A 26,070-nucleotide genomic window follows, 5' to 3' on the forward strand; every position below is an offset into this window, starting at 1 on the left:
ACATTTGGGGTTTTCTTGATTCTATGTTAAGAAAAAAAGTGACAGTTCAGCTTCATCAACCCAACCACATTGTTGTAACTGTGCTGTCATTTTATCCATGTTTACTTTGAACTGTGCTGCTGAATCCTTAAACCTCATCTCTTCCCATGCTGTCTTCAGTACACACATGCAGGTACACACACACAGGCACATGCACACATGCGCGCGCGCACACACACACACACACAGTGGACTGAAGTCCATTGGCAACATTTATTGTACAATTACAAATAACAATGTTTATACAACTGTTGGTGACAGCGTGTTCATCTCAAACATCCATCCACACACACAGCGATCTGGTCAGAACACACACACATTCACACATGCACACACAGACACGCCACACTCACACACACACACACCATCCACAGAGAGAAACAATCGCATGCACTGTTTCAAATGCACACCTTGGAAACTGCATACAGCAACACACACACTAACTGCTTTGACTTGCACACAATTCTGGATCAGACCTGTTCATATGAGTAGTATCTTTCATGAAATACATTTTGACTGGTTAACACCAGTGCACCCTGATTCACATCCCCAAATGTCTGCAGTCTTAAATATGCAGTCAAACACACATGCACACACACATGCACACGCATTCACACATACACACACAAACATACACACACTGTTATTTAATTCTCTGGCCCATCCAAAACTTGGGGGTCGATTTGAACTGTTTGGAGATGTCTGCTGCTGATCGCCGAACCTTCCTCCTCTCTCCCTTGTGCTCCTCCATCTTCCTCTTCTTCTCCTCCTCACGATAACTCTGCACACACACACACACACATGCACACACACAAGCAATGCAGGAAGTGCTTTCAATTTCTGACTTAGTCACTGTCCCAGTCATATCAGATATGCATTCATTCAAAATACAAACAGGGATGTGGATTTTTACTTCCCCCTCCACAAGACCTTGAGTGACGGTATAGGTACTGATCATTCCCATGAGATGATGAACCAAGGCCCGGCATGCATAATGCACTTGGCGCATGTAAAAGAACCTGAGGCAACAAAAGGGTTGCCCCTGGCAAAATTCTGTACAAAAATCTTTGGCAGTAAGAACTGCAGGTAAAAAAAAAAAAAATGATGATAAATTAAAAAAAACAATAACGGCACCACACTGCAATAACACACTTTCCCAGGGCACAGCAGCCAAAATTTCACACAGACAAATCTTTTGTGATAAAAAGTAATACAACAAAATACAATGCCATATGATATAACCAGCTTGCCTGGCACTCAGCCTGGCCTTACTATAGATACTGAATCTAAGCGAATTTTAATCCTCCCAAAACAGTATTTCAAAACAAGTCACCTTTTTCAGTTTATATGTGAATTCCTTGTTGCCGATAGATGACCAGTTGGCCTCCTTTGCCTCTTCCTCCGCTCTCTCCCCCAGAGTTTTTCTGCGCACAAAGTCAACATCGTGAACATGACACACATGATCAGTATGCAGCATCAGGTTTTGTTGAAGGTTTCCATGAATCAGTTCACTGTCCACAGTCTGTGCTCATTCAAAACAGCTTACAAAAATAATAATAAAACATTCACATGAAATATTCAAATAAATTAAAAATAAAAAAGAAACAAGTAGGCAGTGGCAGACTCGCCACAGCACAACAATAATACCAAGGAAATGCTCAAAATCAGCAATTTTTAACAGTGTTGTGTAATAATGCATGGATTTTTGTTATTTGTGTGTCAAAATAAAGATTGATATTTATGCATCAGTTAGGCACTGGACATCTGATCCAGCGTTTACCAATGATCAGAGTTTTCAATACCCCATTTCAGCATAGTGTCTGTGGGAAAGGCACTTTTCCTCACTCCCACCAGTGTCATTGGGAATGAGACTTTGGCTGGGGAAGTTTGAAATGACACAGAAGTCTGGGCTGACTTTGGCTGGGGAAGTTTGAAATGACAGAGAGGACTGGGCTGACTTTGGTTAGGGAAGTTTGAAATGACAGAGGACTGGGCTGACTTTGGTTGGGGAAGTTTGAAATGACAGAGGACTGGGCTGACTTTGGCTGGGGAAGTTTGAAATGACACAGAAGTCTGGGCTGACTTTGGCTGGGGAAGTTTGAAATGACAGAGAGGACTGGGCTGACTTTGGTTGGGGAAGTTTGAAATGACAGAGAAGTCTGGGCTGACTTTGGCTGGGGAAGTTTGAAATGACACAGAAGTCTGGGCTGACTTTGGTTGGGGAAGTTTGAAATGACAGAGAGGACTGGGCTGACTGGTTAGGGAAGTTTGAAATGACAGTGGGCTGACTTTGGTTGGGGAAGTTTGAAATGACACAGAGGACTGGGCTGACTTTGGCTGGGGAAGTTTGAAATGACACAGAAGTCTGGGCTGACTTTGGTTGGGGAAGTATGAAATGACAGAAGACTGGGCTGACTTTGGCTGGGGAAGTCTGGAATGACAGAAGTCTGGGCTGACTTTGGTTGGGGAAGTTTGAAATGACAGTGGGCTGACTTTGGTTGGGGAAGTTTGAAATGACAGTGGGCTGACTTTGGTTGGGGAAGTTTGGAATGACAGAAGTCTGGGCTGACTTTGGTTGGGGAAGTTTGAAATGACAGTGGGCTGACTTTGGTTGGGGAAGTTTGAAATGACAGAGGACCGAGCTGACTTTGGTTGGGGAAATTTGAAATGACAGAAGTCTGGGCTGACTTTGGCTGGGGAAGTTTGAAATGACAGTGGGCTGACTTTGGTTGGGGAAGTTTGAAAAGAGAGGAGAGGATTGGGATGACTTTGGCTGGGGAAGTTTGAAATGACAGGACTAGGCGGACTTTGGCTGGGGAAGTTTGAAATGACAGAGGACTGGGTCCCACCTTCCAATGCCGAGTCCTACACACAGTGGATATGGATTCACTGCCTCAATGGCAATATAAGGCTGTGGGACCTTTAGCCTTTTTGTTATTTATTTATTTTTTTTAAACCTGTAAAAGCTCTCTCCAACATCAGCCTCACCAAAATTTAGAGGTGGCCCCGTGATAACGTGTCTGCCTAGGAAGCAAGATGATCTGAGCATATGGGATCCAAGCCCACACTTGCCAGAACTTTCTCTCCCTCCAGCAGACCATAAACTTGTGGTGGTATGGACTCTGGTCATTAGGATGAGATGACAGACCTAGGCTCCATGTGTAGCATGCACTTAGCACACATAAAAGAACCCAAAGCAACAAGAGCATTGTAAATGGCAAAAGTCTGTAGTAAATTCCACTCTAATATATATATATCTGTGTGTATGTGACTGAAGCCTGGTAATGCCACAGGAAACAAATGATGAGTGCCTAGAGGCAGCTCTCAATCAGCTCTGCCCAGGTGGGCAGCCTGTTGTAAAAATGACTCCGTGTTTTCAAAACCATTAAACGCTTAGAGCCTGGTCTCTGAGGACAGGCACTCTACACATAGGTATCCATATCAACCAAACAAAAGGAAATGAGAAAGCCAGCAGAGAAGAACTTACTTGACTTGTTTTTTCCTCTTGTCCTTCAGACTGCTGAAGTGTTCTCCTTCCTTCACTTCGAACATTTTGGGTTTGGACGACAGAGGAGGAGGGGGCCTTTTCTTTTTCTCCTGAGGTTTGTGTTTTTTGCTGGGTCGTGCCGCCGGACTTTCCTCCTCCTCTGCTTCGTCCTCTGAGCTGCTGCTGCTGCTGCTGCTGCTTTCTTCACTGGGATGGCCTTCCACACCTTCCTCCTGGAAAGGAAAGCTTCAGCTTCACAGCGGTGTCAAAGTGTGTGAACTTATCCATAAATGCTGCACCACATGTCTGTTAAAGAAAAACATTAACAGCAGATGTCTGACCTGGCTGTGCATCAACCCAATGTGATAAACCCAAAGGCTTTGACACCCTGCCCTAGTTTGTATAAAACATTAACATGAAATGAAAGGATTCTGAACAATAAACAAACAAGTAATACTTTAAAAATGCAATATACTAAAAGATACATAGAAGGCAATTGATGGAAATATAACAAGAATAAAAATGGACCATGTTCAGCAAACTGTGCATGATTGCATGATGACTGCAAAAGCACACACACACACACACACACACAACAAAATGCACACGCAACAATTTCATCCCCACAGACACCTGAAATGGAAAATGTTTAGGCACTTGACACAGGTCAGCCAGTATGGTGAACGTGTTTTGGCACTTCAAACAGGTCAGTCACTATGATGACAGTCTGTGACACTTGGCTATATGTGTCACAAACTTCACCTCTCTTCAATTCTCTCATGTAATCAAATGATGCTGATTACGATTCTAGTCAGACAAGAAAAAACAGAAATTTCTGAATGAATTCCTAATTCACATTCACTAAACGAAATGGATAGAAATTGGTGTTTCTTCAAACAACAAGCAAATATTTCTGGTTTCAGACAGTCATTTCAAGCTTTTTTCTAAGAACTGTTTGTCCACTCTTGCCCCAAGAAAATGTCCTTTCCATGAAAACAACAGAGCATGATTACCAACTCTAAACCCACAATAATAACACTAATATTGATGATGATGATAATAATAATACTGATGATAATAATAATAACAACAACAATAATAGTTACAACAAAAATGGTAAAAAAAATAATGATATTTTCAAAATGATAACAAAATAATGAAATATATAAATAAATAAAAAAAGCCCCCCATGGGGACACAGACCTCCACGTGGACCTCATCGAACTGGTCCAGCACACTCTGCTCGTTCTTCTTCTTGACGTCCAGCCGGGCCAGCACAGGGTTCAGCAGGCGGAACTCCTCCGACGTGGGGTCGATCTGGAAGTCACGGTCCTCAAACAGGGCGCCGAACCGCTGGTCCTCCAGAAGGTTGGTCCCCGCCCGCTGTGGGCCACACACACACACACATACATATTAGATAAGATAAGAATAAATTTATTATCTCCAATTAGAGAAATTTGGTCGGGTGCATTATTACAACATAGACAAGTGAACAACATGGAGACCATAACTGTTAAAAAAAAACAACAACAGCTATTAGGAATATATAGAAGACACGAGTGTAAAAATATCACATTCACCATTTCATACATTCATTCCACATATTGCAGGTAATATTCTAAATGTAAAAACAGAAAGAATTAATACACATTATTATGAATATAATTATGAGGATAGCATACTATATTGCACACTGACTATGGATAAAATAAGAATAACTTTATTATCTCACAAAGATAAATTGCATCTGGTGCAGCAAAACACAACCAGACAATCAGCACACACACAAACACACACACACAGAGAGAGAGAGAGAGAGAGAGAAACAACACTTAACATTATTTGATTAAACAGGAGTAATAAACATATGTTTTCAAATAAAATAAATATCTATATATAAATATAAACATCTATACATAAACCCACACATACATGTATAGTATGTATGAATATGATAGTCAGTCATGTCCGATTATGACCATCAGAACAGCACGGGAGGTAACTGCTGTCCCGACTATCCGTGCTAGAATTTGATTATAGTGGAGATTATCTTGCCCAAGTTACATCCCCACTCTCGCAGCCAAGAGGGTTTTAGGACAGTCAGCGCTGGGATGGTTCCCAAAGGCCAGCTAGCCCCCAAGGCTGCAGCACTAAGAGCCAGTACATACATAGTGATACACACACAAACGCACATCACAGGCACACACACACACACACACATAAACAAAACACAAACATGCAACTATGTCCTGTCACCTTTTCCTGATCGTAACAGTCAAAGAGCAGGTCAACAACCAACAGACAAGAGTCAATGGCTCATAATAACTGATGTTCCACAACATTCACTCCATTTCCTTGTACAAGCACCAACCATCTTTAGTAATTGATGTTCAACAACATTCATTCTCTCTCCTCTTACCAGCAACAACCATCTTCAATAACTCATGTTCCACACCATTCCCTACCTTCTTAACAGCAACAACCATCTTCAATACCTCATGTTCCACACCATTACCTACCCTCTTACCAGCAACAACCATCTTCAATAACTCATGTTCCATGCCATTACCTACCCTCTTACCAGCAACAACCACCTTCAATAACTGATGTTCCACACCATTCTCTCTCTTTACTCTTTCCAGCACCAACCATCTTCAATAACTCATGTTCCACACCATTCCCTCTCTCTTTCCTCTATCCAGCACCAACCACCTTCAATAACTCATGTTCCACACCATTCTCTCTCTTTACTCTATCCAGCACCAACCATCTTCAATAACTCATGTTCCACACCATTCCCTCTCTCTTTCCTCTATCCAGCACCAACCATCTTCAATAACTCATGTTCCACACCATTCCCTCTCTCTTTCCTCTATCCAGCACCAACCATCTTCAATAACTCATGTTCCACACCATTCCTTCTCTTTCCTCTATCCAGCACCAACCATCTATAGTAACTGATGTTCCACACCATTCTCTCTCTTTCCACTCTTCTTTCCAGAACAAAGGAGCACTGTCAGCACTGACCTTCATTTTCTTCTTCTTGCTCATCTCCCCTGATGCCATCTGTTCAGCTTCCTGCTGGAGTCGATACGCCAGGTCCTTGTTCACTTTGGGCAGCTTCCTCTTCTGTCAACACCATGTCCATCACACACATCCATGTTTTTTTTATTGTCATAATAATCAGAACCATCATCACTCTCATCATAATGATTACAATGATGATGGTAATGGTGATGATGATGGTAATCAGAAGAGGAATAAGGAGAAAAAGAAGAAAAGAAGAAGAATGATAATTATGGCAGACCACCATGTCCGTCACACGAATCTAGTTTTGTTTCTTGTAACAACAACAACAATGATGATAATAATAACAATGATAATGATGATAATGATAGCAATGATAAAAATAATGATGAGCATCTATACAGAGATAACCCTGCAGCTCTCAGTCAATTTAACGAACACATGTGGCATAAATAAGGTGCAGGAATATGAAAAAAAACAAAACCAAAAAAACAAACAAACAAAAAAACATCTAAAGATACAAACTCGCTAAAAAATACATACTGTTATAAATACGATGTAACATCAGATTCTCTCACACCACCACCACCCCCTACTCCCCTACCCCCAACCCACCTCACACTCAGATCCACAATCCACAATATCTCTCCTGACAAGTGGCAGAGGGAGACCACAGAAACCCTGTACCAGAACTCACCACAATCCACAATATCTCTCCTGACCAGTGGCAGAGGAAGACCACAGAAACCCTGTACCAGAACTCACCACAATTTTCAGCTGGCTGTCTGTCTGCTCATCAATCTTCTTCCGGATCTGGTCTTTGCGGAACTGTTCATAGGAGAAGGGTTCTGCAATGGACTTGAACTGGAACAGTCAGACCAACAGGGGTCAGTACCATGCAGAGCAGAAAGCAGTGATTACTTTACACAATAATTTCTGTACATCACAAATATCTTATTCTCTCTCTCTCTGTGTGTGTGTGTGTGTGTGTGTGTGTGTGTGTGTGTGTGTGTGTGTGTGTGTCTATCTGCCTGTGTGTGTGTGTGTGTGTGAGAGAGAGAGAGAGAAAGAGATACAGCAAATTCTTCATGAATTATTCTGAAATTCATTTCCTGAGGGTAACACAGTAATCATACAATGTTTTTTTGTTGTTGATGTTTTTTTTATCCAGCCCTTGAAAGAAGGGGGAAAATGGATGAAACAATATCAAGAGAGAATAATGAACATGATCATCAGACTTTACTTTCTGTCAAACGATAACACAGATAACCAGTCACAGCATTATTAGATAAAAAAAGAAAAAAGAAAAAAAAGAAGTCTTTTTTTTAAGTGAAGTTGTAGTGTGGCGAGCAGTCTCACTTTTCTGTACAGACGGACGTCCATAAAGAAGCCATGCATGTACGCTCGGAGAAGGCTGGACCCGATGTACTGTGACAACCCCAACGCCTCCAGTTCATTCCGTGTCACAAACTTGTAATCGTCGTACACTGCACACAGTGAACAGAGATAAACGTTATAACTGTATTCCGGACACAGACTGTGACAAACATGTAACTGCAGTGAACTGGACAAAAACACTGACAATATCTTATCATCATACACTGTACATAAACAGTGTGCCAAACATGTAACTATGGCAGACTAGACATAAACAGTGATAATATCTAATCATCATACAGTACTAACACACACACACACATGTACACAGACACAGACACAGACACACACACAAGCACACACACACAGAGTCACTGACCTGACTGATGCTCACTCTCCTCCAGTTCTTCAGTCAGAGTGTCCAGGAAGGCACACCACTTGGGCGCTGTGCCCAGAGACTGAAACATCAATGGATAATATACAAATGATACTGATTTTTAAAATCTATATACATTATAATTATTCCCCTTTTTTAGGGGGATGTCGGGGGGGTACGTGTAAAAAAAATCTACTTAAACTAAAGAAGAAAACACAATATAATACATCCTCATAATTAAGTCTGAATGGCAACATGGTTCAGTGTGTTTCGACATGCAGCTCTGTTATCAGCAGTCACAACTATTTCCAGAAACAGCAGTGTAAATTCCAAGTCAGACAGCAACACCTTTCATTGTATCATGACAGTGAAGCACAGCTCTATCACAAGTCATAACAGTTTTAACAAACCACACTTTGTCACATCTCTCAGTTGTGGTTTGTTACAGAAAGTATTTTGACATTTTAACAAACCACACTTTGTCACATCTCTCAGTTGTGGTTTGTTACAGAAAGTATTTTGACATTTTAACAAACCACACTTTGTCACATCTCTCAGTTGTGGTTTGTTACAGAAAGTATTTTGACATTTTAACAAACCACACTTTGTCACATCTCTCAGTTGTGGTTTGTTACAGAAAGTATTGTGACATTTTAACAAACCACACTTTGTCACATCTCTCAGTTGTGGTTTGTTACAGAAAGTATTTTGACTAGAAACTACTCCTATGGGACAAAGATCCAAACAAAGTGAGTCTGTGTAATAAATAAATAAATGAAAGAGATCTGGTGAGAAAAGTGTAAAGTCCCAACAATTAGCACTACAAAAAACAACAACAACAAAAAAAAAAAAAACAAAAAAAAAACCACACACACAAAAAAACAGCAACTACTAATGTAAACAAATATTCTCAACTTGGAGCGAACATCTCAAAATATTAACAACTCGTGATCCAGTGGTCTAACAGATATGACCAAACAAAATTTCATACATATTCCAAACCACACTGAATATTTTCCATACTAAACACAAAGCCAAACAGAATCAAAAATTTGTCTGCAATGCTGCTGACAAAAGAGATCAGCAGATATTCCAGTATCCATGTCCAATTTTATGATTTGTCATCACTTTTGTTTTTTTTTTTTTTTTTTTTTTTATTGTTTGCTTTTTAAACGTACAAAGCTCTTTGCTGAATGGCACTGGTCAATAAGTATTATCACAAGATACTAAACGTCAGGTACACTGACCACATAGCACTGGTCAATAAGTGTTATCACAAGATACTAAGCGTCATGTTCACTGACCACATAGCACTGGTCAATAAGTGTTATCACAATATACTAAACGTCAGGTACACTGACCACATAGCACTGGTCAATAAGTGTTATCACAATATACTAAACGTCAGGTACACTGACCACATAGCACTGGTCAATAAGTGTTATCACAATATACTAAATGTCATGTACACTGACCACATAGCACTGGTCAATAAGTGTTATCACAATATACTAAACGTCATGTACACTGACCACATAGCACTGGTCAATAAGTGTTATCACTATATACTGAACGTCAGACGCACTGATCACATCACCAATGAACAAGTGCACCAAACCATCAAGCAGCACATTGAACAATATGAAGATCTGCTCACATGTGTTGAGAAAAGAAAACTACACTGGTATGGCCACATAACAAGATCCAATGGCCTTGCTAACACCATCCTCCAGGGAACTAATCAGAGAGGGAGAGGGAGGGGAAAGACAGAAAAAACCCAATGGACTGACTACAATGCAGAGTGGATAGAAAAAAAAACATTTGCAGAGACAAGGCACCGACACACAAACTGATAGACCTGGAAGAATCTGGTGATCAGTTCTTTGTGGCGCCCCAATGAGTTAAGGGAGGAGAAGAGGACTGGTCAAGGCTTTCATTAAACTTCCAAAACTGTTCCAGACTCTGAAGGGCAAAATACATTTTTCCATGACTTATCCAGCCCAGGAAATGGTTCTCTCATTTTTCCGTGACTTATCCAGCCCAGGAAATGGTTCTCTCATTTTTCCATGACTTATCCAGCCCAGGAAATGGTTCTCTCATTTTTCCATGACTTATCTCTCATTTTTCCAAGACTTTTCAAGACTTCCATGACCCTGTATGAACCCTGCCTGTACAACAACAACAACAACAAATCACAAAAATTATCACAACAAAAAACACAACAAGTAACCTCCACATATATCATTAGCTTTGAGTGAACCACACAAAATGACATGAGCAACACATCCACAAGCACACGCAGTAGCTCATCAGCAGAGACACCACACAAACTACTCACAGGGACGTAGTAGGTCAGTATCTTTGGCGCCTCATTGGCCATGAGAACCAGGCCCGACTCTGGCACCACACACAGAGAGTTGAGGTCTGACTCTGGTTCTATGGATGTGTAGGGCTTGCCCTGCTCACAGCACATCATTTACATCATCATTATCATCAGGTGTTGTTGTTTTTTTATCAGATTTCAAATGGTTTATTTTACTTCAGCTATCAGCCTATGTATGTAAATTGACAATACAGCATATCAAGCATGTCAAACATACGGAGAGAAAGAGAAAGAGGGGGAGAGAAACGGAAGCAGAAAGAGGGAGAGAGTGTGTGTGTGTGTGAGAAGAGAGACAGACAGACAGAGATAGAGAGAGAGAGAGGGTGTGTGTGTGTGTGTGTGTGTGTGTGTGTGTGTGTGTGTGTGTGTGTGTGTTGCATGTGTGCGTGCGTGCATGTGAAGCCTGACTTGATAACACAGGTAGACAAGCCTGCTGTGCAAACGATTCCTGTGTTTGAAAAGTGCTTTGGAGCTTGGTCTCTGACCAAGGATAGGCGCTACATTAATCATCATCAATATCTACCAGTATATCAATCTATACACATACACACAATAATATTAATGTCTCAACGTGTTCCTGTCCTACATTTTGAGGATCTTGCGGCCCATGGACAGCACCACACGTACAACACAAAATGACAACACAAGACAAGACCAAGCAACACAACACAATATGACAATACAACACAAGACAAGACCAAACAACACAGCACAACCTCACCATGTTCCTGTTCCACATCTGGAGGATCTTGCAGCCTATTAATAGTACCACACATCCAACACAACACAACATGACAATACAAGACAAGACCAAACAGCACAACAACCTCACCGTGTTCCTGTCCCACATCTTGAGGATCTTGCGGTCCATGGACAGCACCAGATCCAGGGGGTCGTGGAAGGCCAGGTCCTTGATGGGCAGGTCGTACTGATGGTCCTTGACCTTGACAGGCAGCCCGCTGCGCAGGTCGTAGAGCAGCACGTGCCCCGTGCTGGTGCCCACCCCCAGGGTCAGCCCGTCGCGGAACTTCAGGGAGGTCACGGCTGGCAGGGCTGTCAGACTGGGTACAGCACCGCACACAGCCATGGGTTATGATAAGCATGATGACAATAAGAGAAGAAGGAGAATGATGATTATACCAACAACAACAATAATGATGAAAATATTAATATTAAAAAGAAGAAGAAGAAAAAGATGAAGGAGAAGAATGAAAATAATGATAATCACTATTTATACTGCTACATTTTTTTTTTTTTTTTGTGGTGAAGGGGTCAAAAGATCCATAGTGTCCTGAACCAAACTTAAACCCCGGGTTTTTAAGGTGTCAGTCACACCAATGTTCCAACACAGTGAACTCATGGACATATTCCAGGAAACTGCTCTAAACCTTGCACTCTAACGTCAGTAACACCAACATTCCAACCCAGTGAACTCACTCAACGTTGTCCAGGAAACCACTCTAAACCTTGGGCTCTAAAGTCAGTCACACCAACATTCCAACCCAGTGAACTCACTCAACGCTGTCCAGGAAGCCACTCTAAACCTTGGGCTCTAAAGTCAGTCACACCAACATTCCAACCCAGTGAACTCACTCAACGCTGTCCAGGAAACCACTCTAAACCTTGGGCTCTAAAGTCAGTCACACCAACATTCCAACCCAGTGAACTCACTCAACGTTGTCCAGGAAACCACTCTAAACCTTGGGCTCTAAAGTCAGCCAAACCAACACTCCAACCCAGTGAACTCACTCTACTTTGTCCAGGAAACCACTCTAAACCTTGGGCTCTAAGGTCAGTCACACCAACACTCCAACCCAGTGAACTCACTCAACGCTGTCCAGGAAACCACTCTAAACCTTGGGCTCTAAAGTCAGTCAAACCAACATTCCAACCCAGTGAACTCACTCAACGTTGTCCAGGAAGCTGCTCTTGGTGATGTCCAGCACTGCAGCCCGAGTCCTGTCGCGGGGGTCCCAGCATTCCACAGTGCCCTCCTTGGTGCCACAGGAGAAGAGGTAGTGCTGTGGGTTGAACTGACAGCACAGGATCTCCCTGGTGGACACACACAGCGCCAAGAAGTCAATTTCAAACAGCTTGAGTATCATCTTTTTTGCACTTACCTGAGACTGTGGAGCTTGCACAGCGGGCATTCAACAGATAGACATTAGAACAAACAGACGATCAAAAGCACTGAGAGAGAGAGGGAGAAGAGAGAGAGAGAGTGGTATATAAAAACGTGTCATATGTCGTTTTTCATACTGCATAATTCATCCTTGAAAAGGTTTATGAACCAAACACTTGAACATCTTTCTTTTTTTTTAGTGTGCGTGCGTGCGTGTGTGTGTGTGCGTGCGTTAGCGTGTGTGTGCTGCCATGCGTGCGTGTGTGTGTGTTGTTGTTGCTGCTGTTGTTGATTTTAACACAGCCTGAATTCCACACAAAGCAACCTGTTGTGACATAAAAATGATACTATATAATACACCACATAAAAAGGCATGGGTTGCAGACAGGGCTGGTCCAAACACACTTCAATCAAACAGACACTTCACGGTGGTAAAAGAACAGAAACATACTTACGAAGCATCAGTGGTGAGTGGTGCTTGGAACTGACCAGTCTCTAGATTGAAGCGATAGATCTCAGGGCTGTGAGAACAATGGGTGCAAAGAATCAGTCTCTCCCCCTCACAAACAACAAGTTATGATTTGATATAAACACACCTACATGAATGAAATAGGTCTCTACACAGATACACACACATTATGGATCAGGGCTCAAAACACCCACAAGTCCAACTGTCCAGGACAACTAAACTTTCTGGGGGACCAGTGGAAATGCTCTCTCCAGGAAACTAGTTTTTGACTGTCAGTTAAAGGGCGACTATGCAGTCAGCTTCAGTGCAGACCTTGCATTTCCATCCTGCACCACCATGCCAGTTTTTCTCACATTTGAAAATGGAACCCAACAAAGATACTGAGATAAGACATGTTCTGCAAAAAATAGAAATAACAAAAATAAAAACTGTCAGCATGGGCACCATAGATCTGTCACTTTACACTCCCTCTCAGGCAAGTGTCATGCTTGCACAGCATGCCATCACTGGTGTGTATTATTCACTTTGGCCTTGAAGATTTTGTCACATTGGCCTCCACACTTCAGTGCAAATTTATCCTCTTTTCCTCTCATGAAACTATTTCAGTATTTGTATAATGCATACTACTTTTCCTAAAATATATAATATCAATACAACAGTAACACACATGACTTTTCCTGTAATGCATACTACTTGTATAATACATACTACTTTTCCTAAAATATAAAATATCAATATAACAGTAACACACATTACTTTTCCTGTTTATGATAGTCAGTCGTGTCCGACTATGACCATCAGAACAGCAGAGGAGGCAACTGCTGTTCCGACTATTTGGGTGAGAATTTGATTATAGTGGAGAGTGTCTTGCCCAAGTGACATCACTACTCTCTCGGCCAAGAGGGTTTTAGGATAGTCGGTGTTGGGATGGTTCCCAAAGGCCAACTAGCCCACAAGGCTGCAGCACTAAGAGCCAGTGCAATTTACTTTTCCTATAATGCATACTATTTGTAGAATACATACTACGTTTCCTAAAATACATGATACCAATATAACAGTAACACACATTACTTTTCCTGTAATGCATACTATCTGTATAACGCATACTACTTTTCCTAGGATATATATATTACCTATATAACACACATTACTTTTCCTGTAATGCCTTCTACTCATGCTGCTGACTTGTCACTGCACAACTGGTAGTTACAATCATTAGCCTTTCTTCACTTCAGTTAGGAAAGCAGATATTTGGGGGATGACTGATTCTTTCTTCTTTAAATAATAATGAAATATTGGAAATAAGGAGAACTTTTAAACGCCTGTCAAATATCAAATCAGTGCATAACATCTGACATATTCACTCCCCCTCCAGATAAAAAAAACACACCCAGAACTACCCCAATCTCACCTGGCTCCCACAAAGTAAGCATTGCAGGTGGGCTTGTAGTAGTCGAGATCACGACCGAACTTGGGGATTCGAAATCGGTAATGTCGTCCAAACTGGGTGTGCAATTCAATGTATCTATCATCTTGCAAGAACAGAACCTGCAGAGAGAAATTAATATGAATTAAAAAGAATGCAAAAGAAGAAGAAGAAAAAAAAACCCAACAAAACAACAATCTCTATTCCACACTTCACAATACCTTATATTACCACTCCATATAATACCACACTACATACACTCACCCATCTGCACATGCTCACACACCTACACACTCAACACACCCACTTAAGCTAACCCACCCACACATGCTCATCCCCCCCACCCACCCCCCAGGCCCCCAACATGCACACGCCTACACACATTCACCCACCTAAACACTCACTCATCCTCCTACACACACACATACAAGCACACACACCCCTCACACACACACTCACACACATACGCATTCTCACACCCACTCACCCAGAGAAAGAAACACCTGTATACCACACTTCACAGCACCTAATATATAAGATTTCATATATTATAATGCCACACTACATACAATCACCCACCTAAATATGCTCACACACCAACACACTCGCACACCCACACAAGCTAACCCACCTACACATGCTCACTCCTCTGTCCTCCCCTCCCAACCCCCCGACAGACACAATACACCTACACACATTCATCCACCTAAACCATCCTACACACGCACACACACACGTGCACACACACACACGTGCACACACACACACACACACACACACACGTGCACACACACCGCACACATACACATACCTTGCCATAATCCTGTTCCAGGAACATGAATTTGATGACCTCAGCATCCAACCCTCTTTCAAACTTCATGGACAACTGGTTGACATCATAGCACCGGAACTTTGGCTTGTATGTTCCTGAAAAAGACACAACACTGTCATGAACACAATTACATAAATAAATGGCAAATCATGAAAATGATTTCAACAGTGGCATCATGTATTACCTCCCTTTTAGAATACTGGAAAGAGAATCTGAACACCGTTAATAAATCTTTTTTTTTCTTCTTTTTTTTTTTTTTTTTAATGGAAGCGGTGATTTTTTTTTGTTTTTTTTTTACTTTAAATTTCAGTCTTGTTCCTCTAATTTTTGTCAAACTCGAGTTTTCTTGTTTTGAAAATCAAGGCATTTCCTTTCGCGCAAATTTTCAGTGACATCATAGAATCAGGAATGTTCACTTCTTTTGTCAGAGTTAAGCTGCACAGTCACTGGGATGTCTTCCTCAGTGTGAAAACTGGGTTGTTCTTCCTGGAAAGAGCACTTCACCACAGTGTGAAAACCGGGTTGTTCTTCCCGGAAAGAGCACTTCACCACAGTGTGAAAACCAGTTTCTTCTTCCTGGAAAGAGCACTTCACCACAGTGTGAAAACCAGTTTCTTCTTCCGGAAAGAGCACTTCACCACAGTGTGAAAACCGGGTTTTTCCTGGAAAGAGCACTTCACCACAGTGTGAAAACCAGGTTGTTCTTCCTGGAAAGAGCACTTCACCACAGTGTGAAAACTGGGTTGTTCTTTCTGGAAAGAGCACTTCACCACAGGCACTGGGATGTCTTCCTTAGGTTGAAAACCGGTTTGTGCCACCCTTTTTTTTTTTATTCTATTTTTTTTCTTTCTAACCACAGTATCAACCCTGGAAATGGTTATCTCATTTTTCTAAGAATTTTCCAGACTTCTAAAGTTCTATGACACTGTACAAACCCTGAACTACAGAATTAAGGTAAGACATTGTAAACAAACACGAACAACACCCTCACTCCCCCCCCCCCCCCCCCCTTCCAACCCCATCCCCTCCCTCCCCTCCTTGCCCCAATGATAATGAAGTGAAGTGTAACGATTACGTTGACAATGTCTAACCTGTGGCACAGATGTAGTTCCGGTCAGCAGACACTCTCACACAGCTGCTGACGCTGGGCATCTCAAAGTCCTGGATCAGCTCAATCCGTCGCTGCAGGTCTGCAAACCATCAAAGAAAAAAAGGCAAGGCCTTCAAGACTCACTTGTGATACACTTAAAAAAAAAATAATTTTTTTTAATCTAATCGTTAAAATGTGTTCTGTATTTGTTATAAAGCTTCGGGTTAAAACAAAAAAGAAAAAAGAAAAAAAAAAAAAAGTCCTGACGGCAGATTCGAACCCCACATGTTCGGGTGAGAAGAAACTGTCTTACCCAATACACTATCGTGGCTCCTTAATTGACGTTAAAAAATTTAACATTTAAACATGCTTTTTTAAAGGGCGATAAATCGATTGCGGTATTCGCAGTGAGAACGCTGTTTAAATCATATTATTCTGGTGTATCTTGGGCATTCAAAAAATCTTTAAGGGCAACTAAAAATTCTTTATAAGTCCGCGGTAAAGGAGACATGGCTATCGCCGAAATCACACTGCAACATTTAGCCATTTTCTCTGGATCTAGATAGATGTACAAGTTTAGTTACACCGCCGGGAATGTACGACACGGTCGATTCAATTTCTCTTTTATGTTCATTCTAGTTTTATAGTTTTAAAGTTGATAATATGAAAACTGAGCATTTTGTTAAACTAGTAATATTGTAATAGCATGTAGAGCTAAGTACAAGTACTTCTAAACGTCGTATGAAGTGAAAAGGACTTCATTTTGAGAAAAGTCAAGACTGGAAATTTTTACATTTCATCAAGGGTATTAACTCTCATGGTTTATTATTTTTAACTGTGAATTCCAACTGATTTTGTTGACATTTTTATGGCAGTTTGGGGCATAATCCAGTAAGTGATGAGACATTCACAAATCTTTCTCTGAATAGATATTTAACGGTCTCCTTCTCCAACTTTCCATCACATGTTATCGTGTATTGTTGATTGAATATAGGATTGAATGGGCAGGTCTACAACTTGAAACAAAATGGCGACCTTCACGTTCGTGAGGAATATGAGCACGCGCTTTGAATATGCATAAATATGTGTATGCAATTGATTTTTGCCCATGACCTTCAGGGCTCAGCCAATAGATCTATAAAGTCCACTCGTAGTACTGATTTTAGTATTTTCCGAAAAAGACCACTTGGGCATATGAACATAGTGAAAGCCCTGTACACTGAGAGTAAAACACACAAAGCTTTTTATGTATAGAGTATAATTTCAAAATGTAATGTTTAAGATCAGAAAGATCAGTTTAAAGCAAATTAACCCCCCTAGCATTAATTACTGCAACAAAGACATGCACCAGAAATATAACTTCCATGCTTAGCAAAAGAAGTTCCTGTTTGAACAAAAAAATGATAAAAATGACTGCTCTTGTTGTGTCAGAATATCATATCAAAGTGCCAAGTTTAGAGAATAAAAAAAAATATAACAGTAAATTCAGTTTGCATATAATTTGGCTTCTTTTTGAATTTTTTGTGCCCATCCCAGAGTTGCAATATTGTTTTAAACAAGATGACTGTAAAGAACTGAATTTTTCCTATTTTTATGCCAAATTTGGTGTCAACTGACAAAGTATTTGCAGAGAAAATGGCAATGATAAAGTTTACCACGGACACACAGACACAGATACACACAGTGAGTCAAAAATAAACACCAGACACACAACATATCTAAGTTACTCTTATTAGATGCCTTACATTTCATACATTGTATACATCATTACTCTTGTCAGACACCTTGCATTTCATACGTTGTATATCATTACTCTTATCAGATACCTTACATTTCATATGTTGTATATCATTACTCTTATCAGATGCCTTACATTCCATACATTGCACATCATTACTCTTATCAGATGCCTTACATTCAATACATTGTATATGTCATTACTCTTATCAGAGACCTTACATTTCATATATTGTATACATCATTACTCTTATCATATACTTTACATTTCATACATTGTATATTATTACTCGTGTCAGATACCTTACATTTCATACACTGTACACATCATTACTCTCATCAGATACCTTGCATTTCATACATTGTATATATCATTACTCTTATCAGATAACTTACATTTCATACATTGTACATGTCATTACTCTGATCAGATACCTTACATTTCATGCATAATCATTTGTCTCATCAGATACCATATAATGATATATTTCACATAATCATTAGTTTTCCCAGATACCTTATATCTTTATAACCATTTGTCTTACCAGATATCTTATAAAAGTTATATTTCATACATGCAGTCTTCTCAGATATATAATCAATCATTAGCCAGTTGTCTTCTCACATGTAATGTATACCATATTATCATGTTATATTTCATACACAGTATCACTCGTTTTATCATAATTCAGATGCATACCTTATTCATGCATAATCATTAGTCTTATCTGATAGCTAACACTCTCACAAATGGGCAATAACACATCTCATCTATACATTTTTGAAGACCATAAAATACTGAGGATGGATAACAGAGTGACACATCACCATCACATACCAGGATACCTACGAGAGTGTGTGTGAATGTGTGTATGTGCATGCAATATGCATGTGTGTGCATGTGTGTGTGTGTGTTCATGTGTGTGTGTATATATATATATGCATGATGCACGCATGTGTGTGTGTGTGTGTGTGTGTGTATGTGTGTGTGTGTGTGTGTGTGTGTGTGTGTGTGTGTGTGTGTGTGTGTGACAGCCCATAAGCACAATCAACCTTCCCCACTCTTTGTCTGCAGTTGATGAGCAACTGGTTCAAAGAAATTATAATCATTTATGAAGATGTACTGTAAGTCATGTTCTTGTTTACTTGTGCTTGTTGTTGTTTTGTTTTGTTTTTTACATCACATACGCTACACACACACATATATATATACTTCCCTATTGCTAAGTGTTATCTAAAATGCATTTGTACATTACACATTATCATTATAAATAATGCCCTCTCCTCCTCCACCATAATCCCTTCCTTCTAAACTATAATTTCTATGAAAACCCAGGAAAATATGTCATGTACAGAAGTTTGAACAAAACAAAATGTTAAAAATGAATACAAAACTTACCTTGGTCATTTTTCTGCAGTTTTCTTTTCTTCTGATCTGACAACCACTGGGAGAAAATTTTCATTTATATTAGTATTAGTTTTATTACCCTCTTTTCAGATAATATACACTTTCAATAAGTGAGTTAAACACAGACAACACACACACACACACACACACACACACACACAGAGTAAACACACACATGAGGAGAAAAACGTTTCTGTCATTGATTTGATTTATAAATAGCATCCTCCTTACTAATATGAGCAATATCAGATAGACTTCGAGTTGCTCACCGAAAAATAAAAGCGAAAATGCATAAGTGCTCAGAGAAACTTATTTGAGTACCTAAACAAGGTTTTTACCAATATGGTCTACAGTACAACTTAAAACGGACCATCGTAATCACGTATCATTCAAAATTATTGAACGTAAAAATGACGGCAATATCCACAATGGCTGGGTTAAAGTCTGGTGGAGAAACGGGTCTACATTATCACAAGCCTGACTTCAAACTTCAATTGTATCAGATAACCTGGTTTGCAGAATTTTACACGACGACCACAGAGAGATTAAAAGCTCTTAGGCATCTCAACCTTGAGTGACAATAACAGAAGAATCACAATAAAATATAATGATTGTAGTCACGAATAAAATAACTCAAGGAGACAGTTCGTCTTTCAGAACAAAAACATGAAATTACTTACATCTGGGAGTGACTTCCCACAACTCAGATTATATATTTTTACGTTATTTGCCGTTGACACTTGCATGTTTCTTTATAAACGCAACTTCGATCCTCGCCAACCATAAAGTGTACCACACATGTGCTCAACACACGTTGCGTTCCAACAGGAAGTCGATGCATAAAGGGTCTGTTACTCTACGGACCTTTTCCCTAAAAATAAACCAGTTACCTTTTCCTCTGACTTGCACATCAACACTGAGATATATGTCTATATAATTATCTTTATGCACATCAATCACTATTTTGTTAGTTAACAGAAAGACCATTTTATGCGTTCGCTTGTGTGTTCGGTTCAGTGTGTGTGTGTGTGTGTGTGTGTGTGTGTGTGTGTGCGTGTGTGTGTGCAGGTGGGTGTGTGTGTGTGTGTGTGTGTGTGTGTAATTCAGCCGCAATGTGAGTTAAAAAAAAAAAAAAAAAAAAACAGGGGGGGGAGGGGGAGGGCGCTCAGAAGTAAATCATTGAACATTAAGTTATGCTCATACAAACTCAGTGAAACATACCGAAGGACTCACAGAAGAGTAACAATAAATTCATCTAATTATTTGTGCAAACCCCCTCCGTGTAGTTTGGCCTCATGAGACGTAATGTAGTGTATGTGGACTGACTTGATCTACGTGACGGCTCCTTTGAGTTGGTAGGATGTTGACATACTCAGAGCTGAAAACAAACATTATTTGGTAAAGTTGGTTTGGGTTGTTTGCGGTGTCCAGTCATGTCATAGCCGCGTCATTCTGCGTGCGAATGTCTGCGCAGGCGCGAGTCTATTTCTTGAGTAATTTTGATGTAACAGCTATTACACAATCGAGACCACTTTGTTCTAGCGTGTTTTGTTATACATACAGTAGCAGCAAGTGCTTAAACACACACACACACACACACACGAAAAACGTCAGTTGGGTTAAAACAAATATGAAAGAGAAAAGATAGAAGAAAAAGAAAAAAACATTTTCCCACTTGACCGGCCGCACACGTCACTGTAGTTAAGCTTTATTATGCAGGTTAGAAATTTTGAGAAACAGAATCAATCATTTCTTATGATATGTATCAACAATCAAAGCTTGGAAACAGAGAATAAGACGGAGAGAAATTGAAGAGAGGGAGATCTGAATAAGGTACACTCCACATAACACTGAGATGTCAACTTCAAGTTACTTGACCGAATATACCTAAGCCCTGTAACATGCAAGCAAGCACTGACGTGGAGTAACACACACACACACACACACACACACACACTCACACTGGCACACACACACGCATGGTACACACTGACACTGACACACACTAGCACGCACGCACGCACGCTGACACACACCACACACACACACACACACAGGTCGAGAGAGAGAGCGGGGAGGGACGTGGCGAGACGAGACGACATTTTTCCTGGGCGAGGATAATAGAAAAGCAAAATAACTGTGTGCCGCTTTTTTTTTTCTTTTTTTTTTCTTTTTTTTTCTTTTTTTTTCATCTAGTCCTCGCCATTGATAAAGTATTACTGACGTGCGCGCGCCGGCACACACACACACACACACACACACACCTGACACTCATGGCACACACACACACACACACACACACACAGCCGTGGACTGTCTGAGAGAAAGGGAGGCCGTGAAGGCATTAATTCCGATTTTTATATCCCCACAAATGAACCATGTGCATGAAAGTGCATGTCTGTCCACACGGACCAGGTTTGTCCTCTCCTAATGATCACACATCCAACAAGGATTCAGTTCAGTCTGTGGCGATTCAGGCCCTGGCTTCCACCCACACTGACTGGACAACTGAACAGACGCTACACGTCTAACTGCTGGGGAGCTTGGACCCCCGCGGACAATCACACTGTCTTTGTTGTAGAGTCCGACTGTGAAACTCTGACAACGCCGGTGATTGGTCAGTACCTTGTCACCAGTGCTGCGGCGAGAGAAAAAACCCTCCCAACTCGGTAACATACTTTGCAGGACTGTTTTCGCAGTCTTCAGATTAACAGTTTTAAAGTGCACCCATTTGCCCATCAAGATGAAGACCAAAACGTCTGTCGCAACCAAGACAAACAAGCCTGGAACAACCAAACCGGACAGTCTCAGAAAGGCCGGGGGTTGCAGTGATACGATCTGTTGGATCAATATATTTCGTTTTACTGCTTCTGAATACACGGCAGTCTACGCAAAATTTGTACTGGTAAGTTTGCATGGGTTATTTTACAACAGATATGTGACAATGCCCATGATGAAATTAAAGACATTTTGAAAATGGTAAAAGAATGGAAAATAGGTCTAACATTTAGGATGTTAAAAATATCCTGCATGCAGGCAGACTCTCGCCATGCATTTCATTTTCTTTAGAATTCTTGTCGTCCAGCTCAAAGTCAAACCAGTGGGTGTTAAGTTGTTGTGCTGATCCAATGAATGACATCATTTGAAAATAACAAATTCTAATAAAAGAGCAACATCACAAACAAAAGAGTAAAACCCATAAGAAATCAAAGTAAGTTCAAAAACTTAGCTTGCTTTGCGTCAAAATGTGCCTAACTTTTTCTCATGGATATCTTGAAGGTTACATGTCAAGAGAAAGATGCAGTGTATGATTGAAACCGTACTATCCACTTGTGTGGTTGGTAATATACTTTGGGGGTTTGTTGGTGTTTTGTTTATAACTGAAATACTATTGATTTTGGCCAGTGCTAGGCATCGGTCCTCGGTTGATGTGCAATGAGCAGCTCAACATCGATCCCGAATAATTAACTGATGTAACGCATTATTTTGCTTTGCGAAAGTCAGTGCACAGGGACCTTTCTTGATTGTCGAGTTTGCTTTCACTGCTGTCTGGCATGAACTTTTTACAAATGGCTGACAGAACTGGTCCATACAGTAAAGTTCAACCAGGAATTGAACTCTTGATCTACAGATTGGACACCCTCAACACCTCTTCCTAACTCAATATTTGCCAAATCTCCCACCAAAATTACCAGTAAACTCCCACTAATTTTTTTTTTCATCCAATTTCTTTTATATTAATTGACGAACTCCCACCAAAATTAACAAATGTAACGATTACCGATGTTGTTCAATGACATTTTCGTCAGATTCTCCCCGAAGCACCAGCTTCATATCGATAAAGGATTCATGCCCAGCTACTTCGAATGATTTTATATGACTGAAAATTAACAACTTTCTTCATATCCAGTACAACTTTGGATGTGACTTACTTCATTCTGTGTTAACTTAATGTTTTTTCACAAACTGGTTCTTTGGGATTAACCATGAGGTGTCAAGTTCATGTGAAGGTCACTTTTCTGCTCCCTTTTTTTCTTTCTTCAAAACAGGTGTGGTGTATTATCAGTTTTGATGCTTCGACACCTTGAAACTCTGTGTGTGTGTGTGTTTGTGTGTGTGTGTTCTTTTGACGTTGCAGTTTGCTTGACTGTTGCAGATAGTGGAGTATGCGTGTCTGCTCTTCCTCATGGCCCTCAAATTATACAGTGATCTGTGGGGGGTTTCTGCAGGACGCCCACCACTCTCCAACTGTCAGTACTGGTTTGTTTTGTAGCAGATTGTGATATGTAATTATTATAGACCGCTGGAGAGTTCTGTGCTTACAGTTACATGACTTACAGAGGCACATCACATGATCTATACTCTCAAAGTTGATTGGCTCTCCAATATTGGGAGCAACAAGGCTGATTGACAGGCAGAATATGCAAACAGAAGGCTTCTTTTTTCAACTTCTTGCTTGATAGTTTGTTGCTGTTTTTATGGTGCATACAATAGCACTTCATTGTACAGAGTCAGTGTTTAGTTGTAGCAGTGGAGCCCATCAACTGAAGAAATGGAGGACAGCATATTTGCTGCTTTTGCCTATGTAGATCACCTTTGGCATTGCTTGCGATTTCAAGTGAAAGTTAGATGCACATGCACAAGATCCAAGATGGCCTCAGAATTGTCCATCGGCCTGTTAGTGTTATCTATCACATGTGTGTATTGAGAAACACTCAGAATTGTCCATCGGCCTGTTATCTATTACATGTGTGTATTGAGAAACACTCAGAATTGCCCATCGGCCTGTTATCTATCATGTGTGCATTGAGAAACAGAATTGTCCATCGGTCTGTTATCTATCATGTGTGTATTGAGAAACACTCAGAATTGTCCATCGGCCTGTTATCTATCATGTGTGTATTGAGAAACACTCAGAATTCTCCATCGGTCTGTTAGTGTTATCTGTCACATGTGTGTATTGACAGAAGCAGATGATTCCCTTTGAAAGACCCTGAAGTGTGCTTGCTCAGACATTAGTTATCAAAACGTTCCAGCAGGTACCAGAACATTTTTTTCAGATTTTAAACTCTAAAGACTTGGATCTTGATTTTGCTTTTCACTATAATTTCAGCTTTTATTTATCTATTTATTTAGTTATTTATTGTTGTTAAAACTATTGAAAGAAGCCATGATGAACTTCATGAAGTTGCTTTTCAGTCATATTGTGTGCTTACAGCTAGTTAAATGAGGTTGTCCAGAAGAACGAACCAGGCTGCTATACTGTTTCTTTTATATCAGTCACTCAGCACATATTGTGTGCTGAATTCAGTTGTGTTACTTTAACAGATTATTTCTTCACTTTTTAAGATTATATATATATATATATATATATATATATATATATATATATATATATATATTATTATTATTATTATTATTGAAAAAATATATATTATTTCAGCACTTTGTGTGACGTGGATGCTCCTGTTCATTGTATCGACAAGCACAAGCGCCGCAGCCTCCAAACTGGCCTTGAAACAGGTGAGCCATAATAATGCTTGGTGAATTCATGTCTTTTTATTCATGAATACGAGGGTATGCAACGCAGCATATAACAAGAGTTTGATGAGGAGTCAGAGGCTTCAGGTGGGGATACTACTAGAATTAATTACTGCAAAATTTTCAGGCACAGAAGTCATTAAAAATCCAAAATTGGCACAAGAAGTTGAGAAATGTTTGTGAAAATTCTCATTCAAGCATACGAAGTTGACAAGTTCAAGTACATTAAAACACACACACACACACACACACACACACCAACTAATGAACTATACGAAAGTATACAATATGACAAATAATGTTGATATAATATATTTATGTATGACAAATTATTGTCAGATCAGAGATTTTACCCACCACTCCCACACCCTCCAATTTTCCCTCCTGCTAAAAAATCTTTCATAGACAGAACTAGATATATCATAATATGTGTGTGTGTTTTGTTGTCATGTGTTTACAGTGCCTGCATTATGCCTGCTTGTAAATGAGAGGTAAACCCTTAGAGCCTGCCCAACAGATGAATGTATGTTTAACTTATGTACTGTGTATCCATGTTCTTTATGTGTTTTTCATAGAGGAGAGCATGGTGGCTGATGCCCTTCATTGTATACCAGCTGTTCATCCTGATCTCGAACTGCTACCTGCTGGTGGTATACATGGGCAACCCCACCAGTGTCAAACTGTCCATGGATCATTGCAACATAGTGGTGAGTGCTTAGTTGGTGCGAGACATGTACTGTCATTTGTGTAAACTAC

The 26,070-nt window shown here is 40.2% G+C and overlaps 1 protein-coding gene across 1 annotated transcript; it reads right to left on the minus strand.

The window, feature by feature from the left end:
* Positions 1-239: 239 nt before the first annotated feature.
* LOC143280533 (nucleolar protein 10-like) lies at positions 240-20,590 on the minus strand. Its single transcript, XM_076585219.1, has 17 exons — positions 20,454-20,590; positions 19,765-19,810; positions 16,630-16,728; positions 15,518-15,633; positions 14,692-14,828; positions 13,267-13,332; positions 12,595-12,741; positions 11,522-11,750; positions 10,645-10,764; positions 8,310-8,388; positions 7,913-8,040; positions 7,319-7,417; positions 6,554-6,655; positions 4,730-4,909; positions 3,527-3,759; positions 1,373-1,463; positions 240-820 (listed from the first exon to the last, which is right to left on the minus strand). Exons 1-17 carry the CDS (start codon positions 20,517-20,519, stop codon positions 683-685), a joined length of 2,076 nt encoding a protein of 691 aa, XP_076441334.1. The 5' UTR covers positions 20,520-20,590; the 3' UTR covers positions 240-682.
* Between the last annotated feature and the right edge of the window lie 5,480 nt (positions 20,591-26,070).

This window comes from Babylonia areolata, chromosome 3 (assembly GCF_041734735.1).
Source record: "Babylonia areolata isolate BAREFJ2019XMU chromosome 3, ASM4173473v1, whole genome shotgun sequence".
Taxonomy (NCBI): domain Eukaryota; kingdom Metazoa; phylum Mollusca; class Gastropoda; order Neogastropoda; family Buccinidae; genus Babylonia; species Babylonia areolata.

Bases quoted from the DNA above. Each gene is read 5' to 3' on its own strand.
- LOC143280533 (XM_076585219.1), bottom strand. From the start codon at position 20,519: ATGCAAGTGTCAACGGCAAATAACGTAAAAATATATAATCTGAGTTGT. The intron at 8,041-8,309 runs GTCAGTGACTCT...CACTGTGTGCAG, and splicing joins GGAGAGTGAGCATCAGTCAG to TGTACGACGATTACAAGTTT. The intron at 6,656-7,318 runs GTGAGTTCTGGT...TGGTGTTGACAG, and splicing joins ACAGCCAGCTGAAAATTGTG to AAGAGGAAGCTGCCCAAAGT.